The 16785-nt window shown below is 42.4% G+C and overlaps 1 protein-coding gene across 11 annotated transcripts in view; it reads left to right on the top strand.

The window, feature by feature from the left end:
- Positions 1 to 16785, top strand: part of LOC138978299 (tubulin polyglutamylase ttll6-like) — a 97266-nt gene that overhangs the window by 35970 nt on the left and 44511 nt on the right. For all 11 annotated transcript variants that reach the window (XM_070351035.1, XM_070351047.1, XM_070351063.1 and 8 more), the window contains exons 6-8: positions 11702 to 11832; positions 13591 to 13747; positions 14090 to 14233. In XM_070351035.1, coding sequence (XP_070207136.1) covers positions 11702 to 11832; positions 13591 to 13747; positions 14090 to 14233 — 432 coding nt within the window. The remainder of the gene's footprint in view (positions 1 to 11701; positions 11833 to 13590; positions 13748 to 14089; positions 14234 to 16785) is intronic.

Consider the following 16785-nt stretch of genomic DNA (forward strand, 5'->3'; position numbering starts at 1 on the left):
CAAAGCACGAAGCCGCGGCGTATCAGCACGATTGCAAAACTGAAGAGAATTCTCATGCCCTCGTACAGATAAAACACTCGAAAGAATTACACGCACTTGTATATATAAAAATGGATGTAAGTGTGTGTGTGTGTGTGTCTGTCTGTGGTCGCCATACCTCTGAGATGGCAAGAGGCAGGAACAAGATAGTGTGCACGTACACTCCCTAGGTGCCGCAGATGTGCACCTGGTTTTTAGTTTCTTGATTCATTGTTTCCTTTCTCAGATTAAATTACATTCTTATCCCAACTCACATCAAGCAATTTACTCCAGTTTAGTGCTAGGACGCTGAATAGCATCGCCTTGGTAACAAGGGGAGGTCACCCTAAAAAAGAGCTACCTTGACCCCTTATCATGACAAAGTCACGCGTGACTTCCTGACCTTGCCGCCATCTTTGAATCATTCACGGACGGGCGCAGTGGCGTGGTGGTAAGACGTCGGCCTCGTAATCGAGAGGTCGGGAGTTCGAATCCCGGTCGCTGCCGCCTGGTGGGTTAAGAGTGGAGATTTTTCCGATCTCCCAGGTCAACTTATGTGCAGACCTGCTAGTGACTTAACCCCCTTCGTGTGTACACGCAAGCACAAGACCAAGTGCGCACGGAAAAGATCCTGTAATCCATGTCAGAGTTCGGTGGGTTATGGAAACACGAAAATACCCAGCATGCCTACTCAACGAAATCGGAGTGAAGCTGACTATGCTCTCAGAGTATAGTGTGGGGAACCCAAATGGGCAAACGAGCTCACACGTAACCAGAAAATTCTGGAACGCTGAAGAAGAAGAAGAAGAATCATTCACTCTCCAGCGATCTGTGTCTACAGACGTGTTTTGATTTTGCTCCGGCTTTCAGCCGGTTTGTCTGACTTCTGCCTTTGTCAGACCCTGCCTTGGTACTTGCACACGGTCCCTCTGCTCCTACTGTGTGTTTGGGTGAGCTTTTTTGTCGTTTGTTATCGTTTTGTGACTTAGGTTTGGTCGAATACTTAGCTTTGTTTACATTTTTTCCGTTCGCCATGTCGGATAAGGAAAGAATAAAAATGCTAAGTTGGTGGCCGAGCCTTCTCCCACAAAGAAGCCTTCTCGTAAGTCGTAGAGTTCGGCATGTTAAGCTTTGATTAAAGTCACAGATCCTTGACTAAATCCTCGTTTGATGTGCGATAGACTTACCTAATTCTCCGGCTATGCTTAGTTTGCCTTCAGCTGCTTCACCGGTCTTGTCCGGTTCAGGCCCTGTTAGCGAGAAGCAGGATGTTTATGCTATTTTGCACTCCTTGAGTGCTTAGATATCCTCTCTTTCAGCCGAGTTTTCGTCTACCAAGGCTGAGATGTGTCTTTGCCTTCCGGTGTGGGAGGTGTGCGTTCCCTTGCCAGGGTGTGTGTTCCGCCTTCCTCCACTTTTACGTCCGCCGACGTTCACGCCTCGTTTGAGGGCATCCGTGGTGTTTACCTGCTGCGTTCCCAGGCCTCTTGGACTGACGACGATCAAGGTATTTATACTTCGCCAGTAACCGGGTTCTCCGGCCAAAACGAAGTGTGTGTTTGGAGAGAGTAGCCACACCGGTTCGTGTGCGCGAAAGCTTAGGCCCTAGGTCTACGTCGTTCCGATTGAGTGAACGTCTAGATCGAGGGAAAAGCCCAGACACGCGTTCGGTCTCTGACCGAACAGGGGAAGTGCGTCCTCCTACACTCCCTAGAGGAACAGTGGGTGCGGCAGCACAGCTTTCATAGCTTTCCCCGCTTCCGCCTTTCAGGCAGGAAGCAGTCCCTAGGGACGTACCGCTTGGGTATAAAATCCCTCGTGGGCGTCTCTTCCGGGCGACACTTCGTCGGACTATGGTAGTCACGGCGGAAGTGTCTTGCCTGACTTCACGGAAGTGAGGGACTACGAGTCGGATTTTGGCACTTCCGTCCAGGGTGACGAAGATGTCAACTTCCGCATACCGACTAAGCTTCCGCAAGCTCTGGCTTTAGCGGAGGAAGTGGCTTCACGGTATTTTGAGGAGGGGGTGACATTCCCCGCTTCCGCCCTCTGGGCAGGAAAGCAGTCCCTAGGGACACACTGCTTGGGTATCGCATCCCTCGTGTGTCGTCTCTTCTGGGTGACGCTTCGCCTGACTATTGTAGTCAGGGCGGAAGTTCGTTGCCTTGTTGCACGGATGTGCGGGATTATGAGTCGGATTTTGGTGCTTCTGTTCAGGTTGACAAAGATGCCAACTTCCGTGTACTGGTTGAACTTCCGCTAGCACTGGCTTTGGCGGCGGAAGTTACTTCATGGTAGTTCGAGGAGGGTGCGGCAACACTTGTAGGCTTGTTGCCCAACCTCCTTCCGCTTTGGGGGATTCCCGTTCTGCGAAGGACGGAAACAGCAGTTCAGTTTTCGGAAATTCCCGTTTTCGGAAATTCCCGTTGGTAGCGTTTGAGCTGTCTATGCTACTGACTACTGGGCAGTACGGCGGTGCGTTTCACGCTGTACCGTGGTTAACGGCACAAGGTCTGGCTCCTGATTCAGCGCAGCCTTACCGTGCTTCTTTGTTTTTAGCCTCAGCTTTGCCTGCTGGTTTGGCTAAGAGGTTTACACTGCTGCATAATTCAGTCAATTTGATTGGCTCGTTTGCCTTGCCTCGTTCCACTTTTCCGGAACTTGCAGTCCTTAGGCAAGATGATACAGCAGAGACAGAGTAGTCCCGTTTTCGGAGAATTCTCTTTTGTCTTTGGAGTAACTGGCTTACGCTTGCTTGAGTTATCGTCTCTCTCTGAGACTTTGCAGAGATCTCTGTCGAGATTGATCGCGTCGTCATTAGACCAATTCAGGTTTCGTGACGATGCGGTAGAGAAAGTTGTCACTATTCTGGTAGGGAAGACGGCTACAGTAGAACAGTATGTTATACTGAGTCCTCTTTCTTGTCTCTGGGGGAATAAGCACATGATCTTTTCAAGTTATCCTCTGTTTAGGAAACTTTGCAAGATTTTTTTTATAGAGCTCTATCTTCTCTGCTCTTGTTAACTTCGAGTTTCGTCGTGACGCACGGGAGAAGGATGTCATGTCGCTTCTAGCTGCTTTGGCTAAAGTCTTTTGAACAGCGGAGCCTCCCAGCGCTTTTCTTGGCACATTGCTTGGCTCAGGTTGCAAACAAGAGGCGGATCTACTCCGCTCTTTGCTTTTTGTGGTTCATCTTCTGGGAGAAGCTGTGATCTGCGTCGGCTGGCCACATTTGGCCTTTATTTAGGCAAGATACGGAGCTAAGCAAACACACATTGGGTTAAACCCTCTGCCTTAGGCAGCTTCGCGGTATGTACGCCCATCTTTGATGCGGCATACCTCTTATTTTTCACCTTCTAGGGTGAAGTTGCTAAGGCCTCAATTTTTGTTTTTTGCCTCTGTGGTGAAAAACAAGGCAAGCTGTTAAAACTTTCTCGGCTTTTAAGGCTTACGGAATTGCGCTTTCTCATCAGGGTCATAAGCTTTGGTTTCTGACAAGTCGCCAGAACATGTCCAAATTATGGGCTCACATTCTGACTAAATTTTTAGGCTCACTGAGCCATTGCTCGTAACCTCTCAGTCGGAACTTTTCCGGCTAAGCCTACCTCTTGAGGCAGTGGCTTCTGTCAGCGACTTTCGCTGCGCAGCACAAAGGACTCGCAGGAATTCCTTAGTTTCAGCTTTTCTTTCTAAGAGGTTACGGAAAGAACTAAACACCATCATGTGGCTAAGCCTAGGTTTGGCACAGACGTTTTTAGCATTGGGGTTGTTTTTCTTCCACACGCAAAGACATACACCGTCGATTGGCGGGTACGCCCTTCACAGAGAAGGGTGGACAGGTTGCAAAGTCTGTTTCGTACTCTGTCCTTGATAAAGAGAGCGGCTGTACGTGTTCTGACCTCTCTTCTTGGCCAAATGGAATCGATGGCCACTCTTGTGCCCTTAGGCAGAGTCCACAAGCGGCCATTTCAGGCTGCCCTGAGTTCGCTGTGGAAGCCTTCTCTTCAGGGCTGGGAGACAGTAGTCTCTCTTGAAAGCTGGTTTCGGCACACAACGAGGCAGTGGCTGCTCCCTGGGATTTCACAGGGAGTGCCAATATCGTTTGCCCCCCCCGGACGAGTTTCTGTTCACAGACGCGTCTATGGAGGGCTGGGGTGCCCATCTTTCTGTTCACACTGCGTCAGGTCTGTGGAACGAGACGCAGAGTGGGGGGCACATTAATGCCCTAGAGTTAGAGGCTGTTTTCCTGGGACTCCAATCGTTTCTGTCTATGGTCAGGAACGAATAAATTGGGGTTCGCACAGACAACACGACCATGGCGGCCTATTTCAACAAACAGGGAGGCACTTTGTCTCTCGCTCTTTCTGTCAGGTCAGGTCAGATTCTTGCCAGGGGCAGCCAGCACCTTATTCTGTTGTCAGCGAAGTACGTCCCAGGCATACTCAACGTTCTTGCGGACTACTTCAGTCGCTCGTAGTGTACGATGCACACGGAGTAGACTCTGACTCATCAGGTCCTACAACGTCTGGGTGGCATTTCAGCAAGCCTACAGTCGATCTGTTTGTGACAAGATTCTCCTGCAGGCTTCAGGTCTTTATCTCCCCCTTTCCAGACCAAGAGGGGAGGGAAACAGACGCCCTCGAAGTAAACTGGTCGCGTCTGAGCCTATGCTTTCCCCCCGTTTCATCTCTTGGGAAAGGTTCTCAGGAAGGCGGAGCGGGGACAGCCTTGCTTGGTGTTGGTGGCCCCTTGGTGGCCCAGCCAACATTGGTTCCCCGTCCTCCTTCGCCTCGCAGACGGCCCTCCATTCTTTCTAGGTCGCTGCGCCGTTCTGGCTCCTCAGACGCTACTTTAGGCTTTGTCCAAAAGGCCCACAGGGAATCGACCAGCACTGTTTATGCGTCACACTGGTCAGCTTGGACAAAGTGGTGCTCGGAGAATGGAGTTACTGCTACTTCACCTCGCTCTTTGCATGTAGCAAATCATCTCTCGTGTTTGGCTGCTCAGGGCTTGGCTCCTTCTTTTTGAGAGTCAGGCGCTCAGCCATTTCTTCTACTCTGAAGCAATTAGGGCATAGCATTAACCTGGGCGGTGTAATTGCTAGTGTTCTTAAGGGGGCAGCGATTGGTTTTACGAAGGCTAAGTCCCCTCTTCCCGCGTGGGACTTATTTTTTGGTACTCAAGTTTCTAGCCTCTTTGGATTTCGAACCTTTAGCTTCAGCGAGCTTAGCTAACTTGACTCGTAAAGCCTTGTTCCTCGTTTTGTTAGCCTCTGCCAGTGGAGGCGGTGAGGTGCACGCTCTTTCAGGCCTGGCTAAGGATATTTCTTTTGAGAGCTATGGCTCTTTTGTTTTAAGATTTCGGCCGGAGTTCCTTGCCAAAACCAAAAACAAGGTCTGTCCTCCTCTGTTATTCGCATTCCTCCTTTAAGTAGGATTCTTGCGTCTGGTGACCCTGATATGGTCAATTGTCCTGTTCGTACTTTTACCAGCTACTTATCCCGTACCACGCCCATTAGGTCTAGGGACCATAAACTGCTCTTCATCTCAGTTGGCACTGAAAGGAGCAAGGACTTGTCGCGGGTCACTTTGGTAAGATGGGTCTCTACGCTTATTAAACAAGCGTATGCGTGGTGGCACAGACAAGTTGGGATTGGGCATTCTGTCCTTCCTATGAAGTTGTCAAGAACTCATGAAGCCAGAGCCTGGGCTACTTCTCTGGCAGTCCTCCGCTCAGGCGTGCTGGCAGAGGTCTTAGGCGCTGCCTACTGGAAATCGCAGGGTGTTTTCATCAACTTTTACCTGCGAGATGTGGCCAGCACTCGTCATGGTGGCAGTAGCTCCCTACCAGCCATTGTCGGCTGGACAAGTGGAATTTTGTTTCCCCACCTCCTTCATTAGCATTCTGCTTGATGTGAGTTGGGATAAGAATGTAATTTAAGAAAAGAAAAAAGTCATTTGCTCAAAGTGCCTCAATGAGGGGCACCACGTTTCACAGTGCGACAGAGAGGTAGTCTGCCGTGACTGTCTCAAACCTGGCCATAAACGCGGCGACAACGCTTGCAGCGCACGTGCCAGCGAAACGGAAGGTGACAGTGACACTGAAATTGAACCAAATCAGTCCGGCGAGCTGACCACTGCACCAAACGAGACGCGTGCAGCACGCAGTGACAATGCGCAGGCAGCGAACCCGGCCGCCAAACTCACCAGTGAAAAGGACAGGGAGGAGGAAGGGGGGGAGACACGCACGCCTCGTCCTTCGGTCCGCCAAACTGCTATTCACTCTCACTACACTAGTGACTCGCGAAGCCGGTCCGAGTCGTCCAAGCGCCGGCGATCGAGCCAGGAAGAGGGTGGAAAGAGTGGGGGGAAAATACTCGAGAAACTCGAAAAGAAACCGCGCCACGAACGCAACTCCTTAACAGCCCATGACAGCGCTAACAACCCATCTAATACACAGGAATAGGACGACCTGTCCAAGTTTCTCAACCCTTACGACCTGGCCCGGACTATGGACTTTCCCGATTGTCTTACGATTCAAGTGTTTACACTCGTTGTATTTATTGACCTTGTACCCTCTTTCCTATGGATACGTTAAACATTTTATCACTTAATGTGCGTGGATTACGAAATGCAACAAAACGCAAAAGTCTTTTTCGACATTTCAAGGAAAAAAAATACGACATTATATGTATTCAAGAATCGTATGTTACCAAAGGTGTGGTGGAGTTATGGAAAAAAGAATGGGGAGGAGATTTGATTTTTTCAGAAAGTACTGCACACAGTAAAGGTCAGATTATATTAATTAGAAAGCAGTTTTCGTTCGCATGGAAGACCTTTACATTAAACGATAGGGTTATTGCAATAAGAATATCCATTGAGAATAGAGATGTATGTGTGTTTAATATATACGCACCCAGTGTAACAAAAGAGATCAAGGAATTTTTACATGATTTAGCTGTCAAAGTCAAAGAATGTGATTGTGAAAGGAAAATAGTCTGTGGAGATTTTAATGCCGTGTTGAATAATGAACTTGATATTATCAGTGGCCAAAAACACCAAGAGAGTTTGGTAAAAGCCTTTAACTCTTTTATAAATGATTGTGCTTTGAATGATATGTGGCGGATTTGCAACCCACAAGAAAAAGAATACACATGGTCAAAGGGAGGGGGTACATTTATTGCACGGCGACTGGATTACATGTTATTAAATGATAACGTAATTGACGAAGTGCTTGAATGCAATATATATTCACTACCTTCGACTGATCACAGGGGTGTTTATTTACAACTAAAATGTACTGATACATGCAGAGGTCCAGGGTACTGGAAATTTAACAACTCTCTATTAAAACAACAGGCATACGTTGATATTATGAATCAGACCATTGATAATTTTCTCTCTGAGCAGCCGACACAGCATGCGGGATTGAATTGGGAGTTACTAAAACTGGAAATTAAGGACATCTCTATGCAATACAGCAAGAAAAATGCCGTAAAAAAGAGAACAGACAAGATAACACTGCAACATGATTTAAATGTATGCGAATCACATTTAGCCAAAAACCCAGATGATAAAAACGCTATTTTTCGACGAGAAAAGTTAAAATTGAATTTGGAACTTATTGAAAAAACAGAATTGCACAGTGCCCAGACAAGATCACGAGTAAAATGGATCGAAGAAGGAGAAACAAATACAAAGTATTTTCTTAACTTAGAAAAATCACGTGCACATTCTAAATTAATGCCAAGATTAGAACTGGAGAATGGTGAAGTCATTACAGATCAATTTGATATACTGGAAGCTCAGAGAGAGTATTTTCAAACTCTTTATTCACGAAAATTACCTGATGAAAATTTAGACAATAATATTACATCCTTTTTGCAAGATTGCGATGTTCCTCAGTTAAGTGATGAGGAGAAGGCAAAGTGTGAAGGAAATGTAACGGTTGAAGAGGCATCATCGGCACTTAAATTGATGAAAAATGGTTCCTCACCAGGCATGGACGGCCTTACCACAGAATTTATTAAGTTTTTTTGGTCAAAGTTAAGAATTCTTATTGTTGATTCATTTAACAAATCATTTGAGAATGGAAGTCTGTCCTTCACCCAAGCATCGGCGGTTATTACCCTGATCCACAAAGGGAAAGACTTATCAAAACACAGTTTATCAAACTGGAGACCAATTTCTTTGACAAATACAGACTATAAGATTTTAGCTAAATGTTTAGCAAATAGGCTAAGCCCAGTTATTCAAAACATAGTACACGAAGATCAAGTTGGTTTTATTAAAGGTAGAAACGTCTCTCATACGCTGAGAACAATAGATGATGTTATTGAACACTTTAGATTACAAGAAAAACCTGGTTTGGTACTTGCTTTAGATTTCAAAAAAGCATTTGACAGTATATCGAAAGAGTTTATGTTATATGCCTTTAAGAGATACGGATTTGGAACAGATTTTTTACGTTGGGTAGAAGTATTGTTCAGTAGCACAAGAAGCTGCATTGGATACAACGGTTGGCTCTCAAGTGATTTTGAAGTCAGCTGTGGGGTGCGACAAGGTTGTCCTTTCTCACCACTGGCTTTTGTTATTGGAATTGAACTGCTTGCAACCCGATTTCGAAAAGGTTTTGAAGTAAAAGGTTTGGAAATTGAAACTGACGATTCAGAAGAAGTGCATATGTTTAAAAAGATTTTGAAGGCACTTCTGTATGCCGATGATGTTACCATGTTTCTGCGTGATAAAGATGACATTAAAGTTGTTTTGGGGATATTAGACGAGTTTACAATTATATCCGGTTTGAATATAAATAGAGTAAAATCAGAAGCAATGTGGATTGGATCAAAACGGAATAGCAACGAGGGAGGATACGGATTAAGATGGGTTAAACAAATGAAGATTCTGGGAATATATTTTTGCAATACATCCAGTGCCTCCCTCGTGGATGAAAACTGGACACAACGAATTAAGAGTATTAAGCAGGTGATTTTAAACTGGGAAAAACGGAATCTTGGCATATTTGGTAAAATGTGCGTAATAAAAAGTTTTTTGATTTCTCAGCTCGTTTATGTTATGCAGGCAATATGCATCCCTGAACCTGTGTTGAAAGAAATTAATACGTTATTGTTTCGTTTTCTTTGGAGGAAAATTAATTGTAACAAGAAAGCGTTTGAGAAAGTGAAGAGAAGTGTTATGTGCAGTGGAATAGGAACAGGAGGAATCCAAATGATTGATATGCAAATATTGCAAGAATCTATTCTGTGCGGCTGGCTTGCTCAGCTCTCGAATATGAATAACAATAGTACATGGACTTGGATTCCTAGATTATATTTCCGTAATTTTGGAACAGATTTATCATGTTTTAATTCAATTATTGGTCCTAAAAAGTTTAAAGGGTTAGATAGTCTTCAGTCCTCCTTCTGGAGCAAAGTACTGCGAGTCTGGTTGGAACATAATACACTGCACTCTTCGTCATCTCTGAAGATGGCATGCATATGGAATAATGTCGATATAAAATATCAAAATAATGTAATTTATTTTGACAACTGGGCAAAAAAAGGAATAACACATGTCAATGACCTCTTAGAAAACAATTCCATTTTGTCATTTCAAAATGTACAGAACCTAATTGGTACTTCACCAGAACTCTATTTACAGTACATTGTTGTTCACTCGGCGTTGTCTCGTTATTTAAAGAACAATACGGATTATGTATATGCTGTCACTGAAGAATTCTCGAAATTGTATTTTAATGATAAAGTGATGTTAAAAGCTAGAGATTTTCGAAATTTTATGACAGATATGAAATATAGTCCACCCTGCTGTGTTCGATTTTGGCTGAACAAACTTGGTATTAGTATTGAAGAAAAAGTTTGGCTTAATGCAAAAGAAACAACAACAGAAACCAGACTAAAAGAATTACAGTGGAAGATATTACACAATATATACCCAACCAATATTCTCCTCTTAAAAATGGGACTCGCAAATAATGATAAATGTCCATACTGTATTGAACAAGTTGATTACATTGAACATTTCTTTTTCTATTGCAGTAAAATTCACCATTTGTGGAAGCATGTTGAAACATTGTTCTACAATCGATATAACATAGCAATTATTCTACAAGCAACAGATGTGCTGATTTATGTGCGAGATAAGAATGGTTTGACACATGAAATGTTTAAGTATCTTACCCATTTAATCTTGATTGGAAAAATGTGTATAAGTAAATTTAGATATGGGACACCCCTTGAAATATTATTTATTTTTCAAAGGGACTTAACCCTCAGGGGCCTGGTATAAGTTGAGTGTTAAAAAAGATTTGGTGTACTGGAAACTGAGCTGAACATTAGGAATAAATTTATGTTATGATTATTTTTATTTATTTATTTATTTGAACATATTAGTTTACTGATAAGGTTTATTGATTTAAAAATTGTACACATTTGAAAAGAAAAGACCTATGAAGAAGGTTTGCTCCAAGCCACAAAAAAAAAGAAAAAAAAAAGATATAATAAAAAGGCAAAAAATAATTGTAGTAGCAAACCTGCATGCGACTGAGGTTAAAAAAAACAAAAAAAAAAAAAAAAAAAAAAAAAAAAAAAGAATGTAATTTAATTGAAAATTTTCATCTAAATTTTAATTTGATTATATACTTACCCAACTCACATAGTTGATACCCGCCCGCCTGCCCCGCTTTTGGGGTTTTTATGGGGGTTTTTTCCTAAAAAAGAGGGAAATTTTTCTATGTTCGCTTTCGATTGAATGATTCAAAGATGGCGGCAAGGTCAGGAAGTCACGCGTGACTTTGTCATGATAAGGGGTCAAGGTAGCTCTTTTTTAGGGTGACCTCCCCTTGTTACCAAGGCGATGCTATTCAGCGTCCTAGCACTAAACTGGAGTAAATTGCTTGATGTGAGTTGGGTAAGTATATAATCAAATTAAAATTTAGATGAAAATTTTCAATTATGGACCTCCCATTTATTGAATACAGCCTATATGGTGCAAGACCAGTTCAGTGTCTACTGTTCACCTGTAGCAAGCACATCATGCCAGTGATATTAGAGACTCGCTATTGCTCCTATGAGGGGAAGAAATGAAGAATGAAAAATTAACTGGACAGTTCCGGAAATTTCTAGAAGGTAAGGGAGATAAATTTCTAGAAGGTAAGGGAGATAACTCTTTTTTTGTATCCAAACAAAGGAGGTAAAGCTAATGATAATGGGATAGCGAGCGTCTTAAATTGCTACAGGGCTCCGCTTACTCCCGGGCGAAGCCGGGCTTAACTGCTAGTGATTTAAATATAATCCTACTATTAGTGTTGTCTTAAAGATGTTTTCCATGTTTATGTAACTTGTGTGAATGTGTAATATACTCATGATTTCATTTATTATTACTTCTATGGAACTTTGTCTCTCCCAACAGGTGCTCTACCCTGGCATTTCAGTAATCTGACGGTCAAGCTTTGATTGTAATACTTTTCTTATCCAATTTGTTGGTAGTGGCATAAAGTTGTTTTCAGTGCCTGTAATCTAATTCTTTGTTGCTGTACATCCATGTGTTACAGCAGGAAACTAATTGTGCGCAAGACAATTACAGTCTTATTAAAGGACTCGTTTGAGATATAATTACTGTCATACCTGTCAGACCACATGCTTGATTTTTGTCAATCTTTTTTTCAGAAAATCAACCATTTTCCGGGGATGAACGAGATTTGTCGCAAAGATCTCCTGGCCAGAAACCTCAACCGCATGATGAAGATGTTCCCCAAGGAATACAACATTTTCCCCAAGACGTGGTGCCTTCCTGCAGAGTGAGTTTAAACAACTTCTGGTTTTTTCTGTCACTAATTTAATAAATTCTTGTCCGTTTTCTATTTGGCAGTTGTGCTCTCTATAGACTCTCACAGCTCATCTCACCCCTTTTTACATTTAGTCAAGTTTTTACTAAATGTTTTAACATAGAGGGGGAATCGAGACGAGGGTCGCGGTGTGTGTCTGTGTGTCTGTGTGTCTGTGCGTGTGTGTGTGTAGAGCGATTCAGACCAAACTACTGGACCGATCTTTATGAAATTTGACATGAGAGTTCCTGGGAAGGATATTCCCGGACGTTTTTTTCTTTTTTTCGATAGATACTTTTGATGACGTCATATCCGGCTTTTTGTAAAAGTTGAGGCGGCACTGTCACACCCTCATTTTTCAATCAAATTGATTGAAATTTTTGTAAAGCAATCTTTGACGAAGGCCGGACTTCAGTATTGCATTTCAGCTTGGTGGCTTAAAAATAATTAATGACTTTGGTCATTAAAAATCTGAAAATTTTTATATAAAACGATCCAAATTTATGTTTATCTTATTCTACATCATTTTCTGATTCCAAAAACATATGAAAATGTTATATTTGGATTAAAAACAAGCTCTGAAAATTAAAAATATAAAAATTATGATCAAAATTAAATTTCCGAAATCGATTTCATCTTATTCCTTGTCGGTTCCTGATTCCAAAAACATATAGATATGATATGTTTGGATTAAAAACACGCTCAGAAAGTTAAAACAAAGAGAGGTACAGAAAAGCGTGCTATGCAGCAAAGCGAAACTGAACAGGCTCGTCAGTTTCACTCCGTTATGCACAAGCGGCGGACTACGGTCATTGTAAAAAAATGCAGTGCGTTCAGTTTCATTCTGTGAGTTCCACAGTTTGACTAAATGTAGTAATTTCGCCTTACGCGACTTGTTTTCTTTTCTGGTAATTATCAGGACTTATATATATATATATATATTTTCTGAAAATATAGTTTTTGACTCCCCTGAGTAATCAGGAGAGTCTTGGGGGAATGAGCAATGTCAATCCTGTCAGCTACTTGGATGCAGCTGGATCCACACAAAAAAATATGATTGTGTTGTTATTTTCTCATTTTTTTCTCAAAATTTAGATGGTGTTGAGTATGAGGTTAGTGGTAGTGATGGCAAGGGGGGTGAGGCAACTGCAAGTTTGTTTCTGGGATATTCTTAGGATTGAATAACTACATCAGTAAATGAATTGATGTCAGGTTGCATTAGGATCCAGTTTGGGGCAATTAGCATGAATTCAAAAATCTCTTGGACATTATTTTATGAGTGTAGAATTCAGCAAATATTTTTGATTCATATACAGTGGAATCCTCCTTTTAAGACTTGAAAAAATCTGAGAAAACAGGGTCGTAAAAGGGAGTGAGTCCTCTATGGGGGGGGGGGGGGGGGGGGGGGGGTTCGCTGTAATTTTTTTAGTGTAATCAGACTTGACAAAGGGGAGTGGAATACAGAATTTGCTTTTCCTGTGTTAATATTAGATAAGGCATCTATTGTATTTTTGGTAAATACCTCAAAGCTGCAGTATACACTAGTTACAATTCTGAACTTAGAATTGGCTCCGACTGTTTTCTTTGCATTTCGACTAAAGCAGCATAGTTTTCAAGCACTTGAAGTTGCTGTTGGTAGAGAATAGTGGTAGGTAACGGATCTTTGGCATTACTTTAAGAGCTTTACCTTGGACCCTGCAGGTTTCATTTATTTCTGTTGTTCTCTCACAGCTATGGTGACTTTCAAGCCTACACACGACAGAAGAAAAACAAGACGTACATCCTGAAGCCAGAGTCTGGTTGTCAGGGCCGTGGAATCTGGATAACCAAGAACCCCAAGGACATCAAGCCTCATGAACACATGATCTGCCAGGTGTACACAAATAAGGTAAGACAAGTTTGCTTGCATCCTGGTGTATGTATTTGATTGACTGTATGTCCATCTACGTGTGTGTGGTGCATGGTATTCATATGCCAGCTGTGTGTTACGTGAGTTTTGTAATAATGGTTGCACAACACGTTTTGTTTTAATGACAGTCATGATTCAATATCGATAAAAATGTTATAGGTTCATTTTCCATTTCTTTTATGAAAGTTTAATTGTAGGTTGTTGTGTATGCAGCATGTCATTGAGAGGATCTGATGCTGTATATGATCGGGGTCAGTTGCAGCAGAAAGAGATAATCTATCAATATCTCTCTATTAATTGTGTTTGTTGTTTGATTTTCAGCCCTTCTTGATAGATGGTTTCAAGTTTGACTTTCGGATCTACACGTTAGTAACGTCATGTGACCCTCTTCGGATATTTGTCTTCAAGGATGGTCTTGCACGATTTGCTACCAACAAGTACTGCGAACCGACACACAACAACACAGTGAGATGATGAGTCTTTTTACATTTAGTCAAGTTTTGACTAAATGTTTTAACATAGAGGGGGGATCAAGACGAGGGTCGTGGTGTATGTGTGTGTGTGCGCGTGTGTGTGTGTGTGTGTGTGTGTGTGTGTGTGTGTGTGTGTGTGTGTGTGTGTGTAGAGCGATTCAGACTAAACTACTGGACCGATCTTTATGAAATTTGACATGAAAGTTCCTGGGAATGATATCCCCGGACGTTTTTTTTCTTTTTTTCGATAAATGTCTTTGATGACGTCATATCCGGCTTTTTGTAAAAGTTGAGGCGGCACTGTCACACCCTCATTTTTCAATCAAATTGATTGAAATTTTGGCCAAGCAATCTTCGACGAAGGCCAGACTTCGGTATTGCATTTCAGTTTGGTGGCTTAAAAATTAATTAATGACTTTGGTCATTAACCTCTTCACTGCCACAGTATACAGTAGAACCCCCTGTTTACGACTTTGGAAAAACCTTGAAAATTAGGTCGTAAAAAGGGGGGGTCTTAAAGGGGGGGTTTGAGTTTTTGGCCGGTCGGTCATGAATTTGGTTGCAGTGTATGTACTGTCATGTTTACACACAAACACACAGTTGCAGTTTACTGTCATATTAAAACACACACACACACACACACACCCAAACACATTACAGCAGAACAACTTGAACTCAAATTTCAAAGAAAATTTACTCATGGCGTAATGCTCGCTCCCCGCTGAGTGAAGCACATTTGACATTGTGGCGCAACCAGTAAAATCCAAATGTCCTAACTCGATAGAAAGCATAACGACTTTTCTCCCAAATCATCTTTCCGCTCATATGAATGATTCGTCGCCTTGCATCGCTAAACTTGACCACAATCGTTGAGGTCTTCGTACAGGCTCCTCTCTTGGCGTACTTTCGCTTCGCTATCCTTCTCACCATCTAGATAACACCGAGTCATTATCCTTGACGACACACAGGATTTTCGCATTCCCGACTCCCAAGGAAGTCGCCGCGGATTTCCACTTCGCTCGATTAGCGATTACTTTATTAGCTCTCTACTCAAGAGTCGGCGCTTTTCTTTTTCTTTCGCGAATCTTCGTTTGTCAACAAGACAGTCGTCGTGACAAGATAGCGTGCAGAAAAAACCCGGATGTATCAGGATCTCGCGCGCGCGAGATTTCGTTTTTATTTCTTCTCGCGATAGTTGGAGGAGCGAGAGCCGCCATGTTGTGTTTTCGTCTGCTCGAAAAATGCGCAAAAGTCGTACATCATCCCAAAAAGCTCGGTCGTAAGTTGCGTTTTGGGTCATTATCCTTGACGATACACAGGATTTGCATCTTCCCGACTCCTAAGGAAGTCGCCGCGGATTCTATCGTGCGCGAGATTTTTTTTTTCTCGTCGAGGAGCAAGAGCCGCCATGTATTGTTTTCGTCTGCTCGACTACAAATGCGCGAAAGTCGTAATTCATCCCCAAAAGCTCGGTCGTAAGTCGCGTTTTGGGGTGAGTCGTTCACTGGGGGTTCATTATATAGTAGAATGCATCCGTGGTAGCAAAATCGGTCGTAAAAAGGGGGTGGTCGTAAACAGGGGGGTCGCTAAGGGGGAGTTCTACTTTAACAGCATTTTGGTATTGCTGTGCGCCAGGGCAAAATTTCGCTTTCTTCGGTAGGTTCACTAATCTGTTCACTGCTCGATCATTTATTGAGATATCTCTTAGATCTTTGGCATGTGTTTTGCTTATACCTTTGGCTATTATAGGATGACATGATCATTGGACTTTGTTTATGATTGTTATAGTAAAAATTGATGTAATGACCATTTTTGTCAAAAATTACAGTTTCCGGACTTACACACACACACATTGCAGCACATAAAACCACACAAAACACTGCTAAAACTGGTGTCAAACATCAGGTACTCACATTACAGCCCATAAAAGTATTCTTCTGTGTGGTAATCCATAAATCACTTCTTGTAGAGCTTCCAGAACACTGTATCGCTTGAAAACAGGTCTACGAGTTGAGGTCGGACTTTCCGCTGCCATTGTGAATACTAACATGTCTTGGCAAAGTGGTGAGCTGTCAACACATGGTATAGTAGCTTATCCGAACGGTCTATGGGAAAGAACTGTGTTTAGAACCCCTACAAGTACTTGGACAGAGGTTACCTCCCATTTAGTTTTCAGAAATGTCCTGAAATGTTGGTGACACAAATCCCACGTATGAGATACGGTTATGGGCGTACGACAAACCAAAAATGACCACATATTACATACGGGGTGGGCAGTGAAGGGGTTAAAAATCCGAAAATTGTAAAAAAAAAAAATAATTTATAAAACGATCCAAATTTACGTTCATCTTATTCTTCATCATTTTCTGATTCCAAAAACATATAAATATGTTATATTTGGATTAAAAACAAGCTCTAAAAATTAAAAATATAAATATTATGATTAAAATTAAATTTTCGAAATCGTTTGAAAAACTATTTCATCTTATTCCTTGTCGGTTCCTGATTCCAAAAACATATAGATATGATATGTTTGGATTAAAA

Source organism: Littorina saxatilis, linkage group LG1 (assembly GCF_037325665.1).
Source record: "Littorina saxatilis isolate snail1 linkage group LG1, US_GU_Lsax_2.0, whole genome shotgun sequence".
NCBI lineage: Eukaryota > Metazoa > Mollusca > Gastropoda > Littorinimorpha > Littorinidae > Littorina > Littorina saxatilis.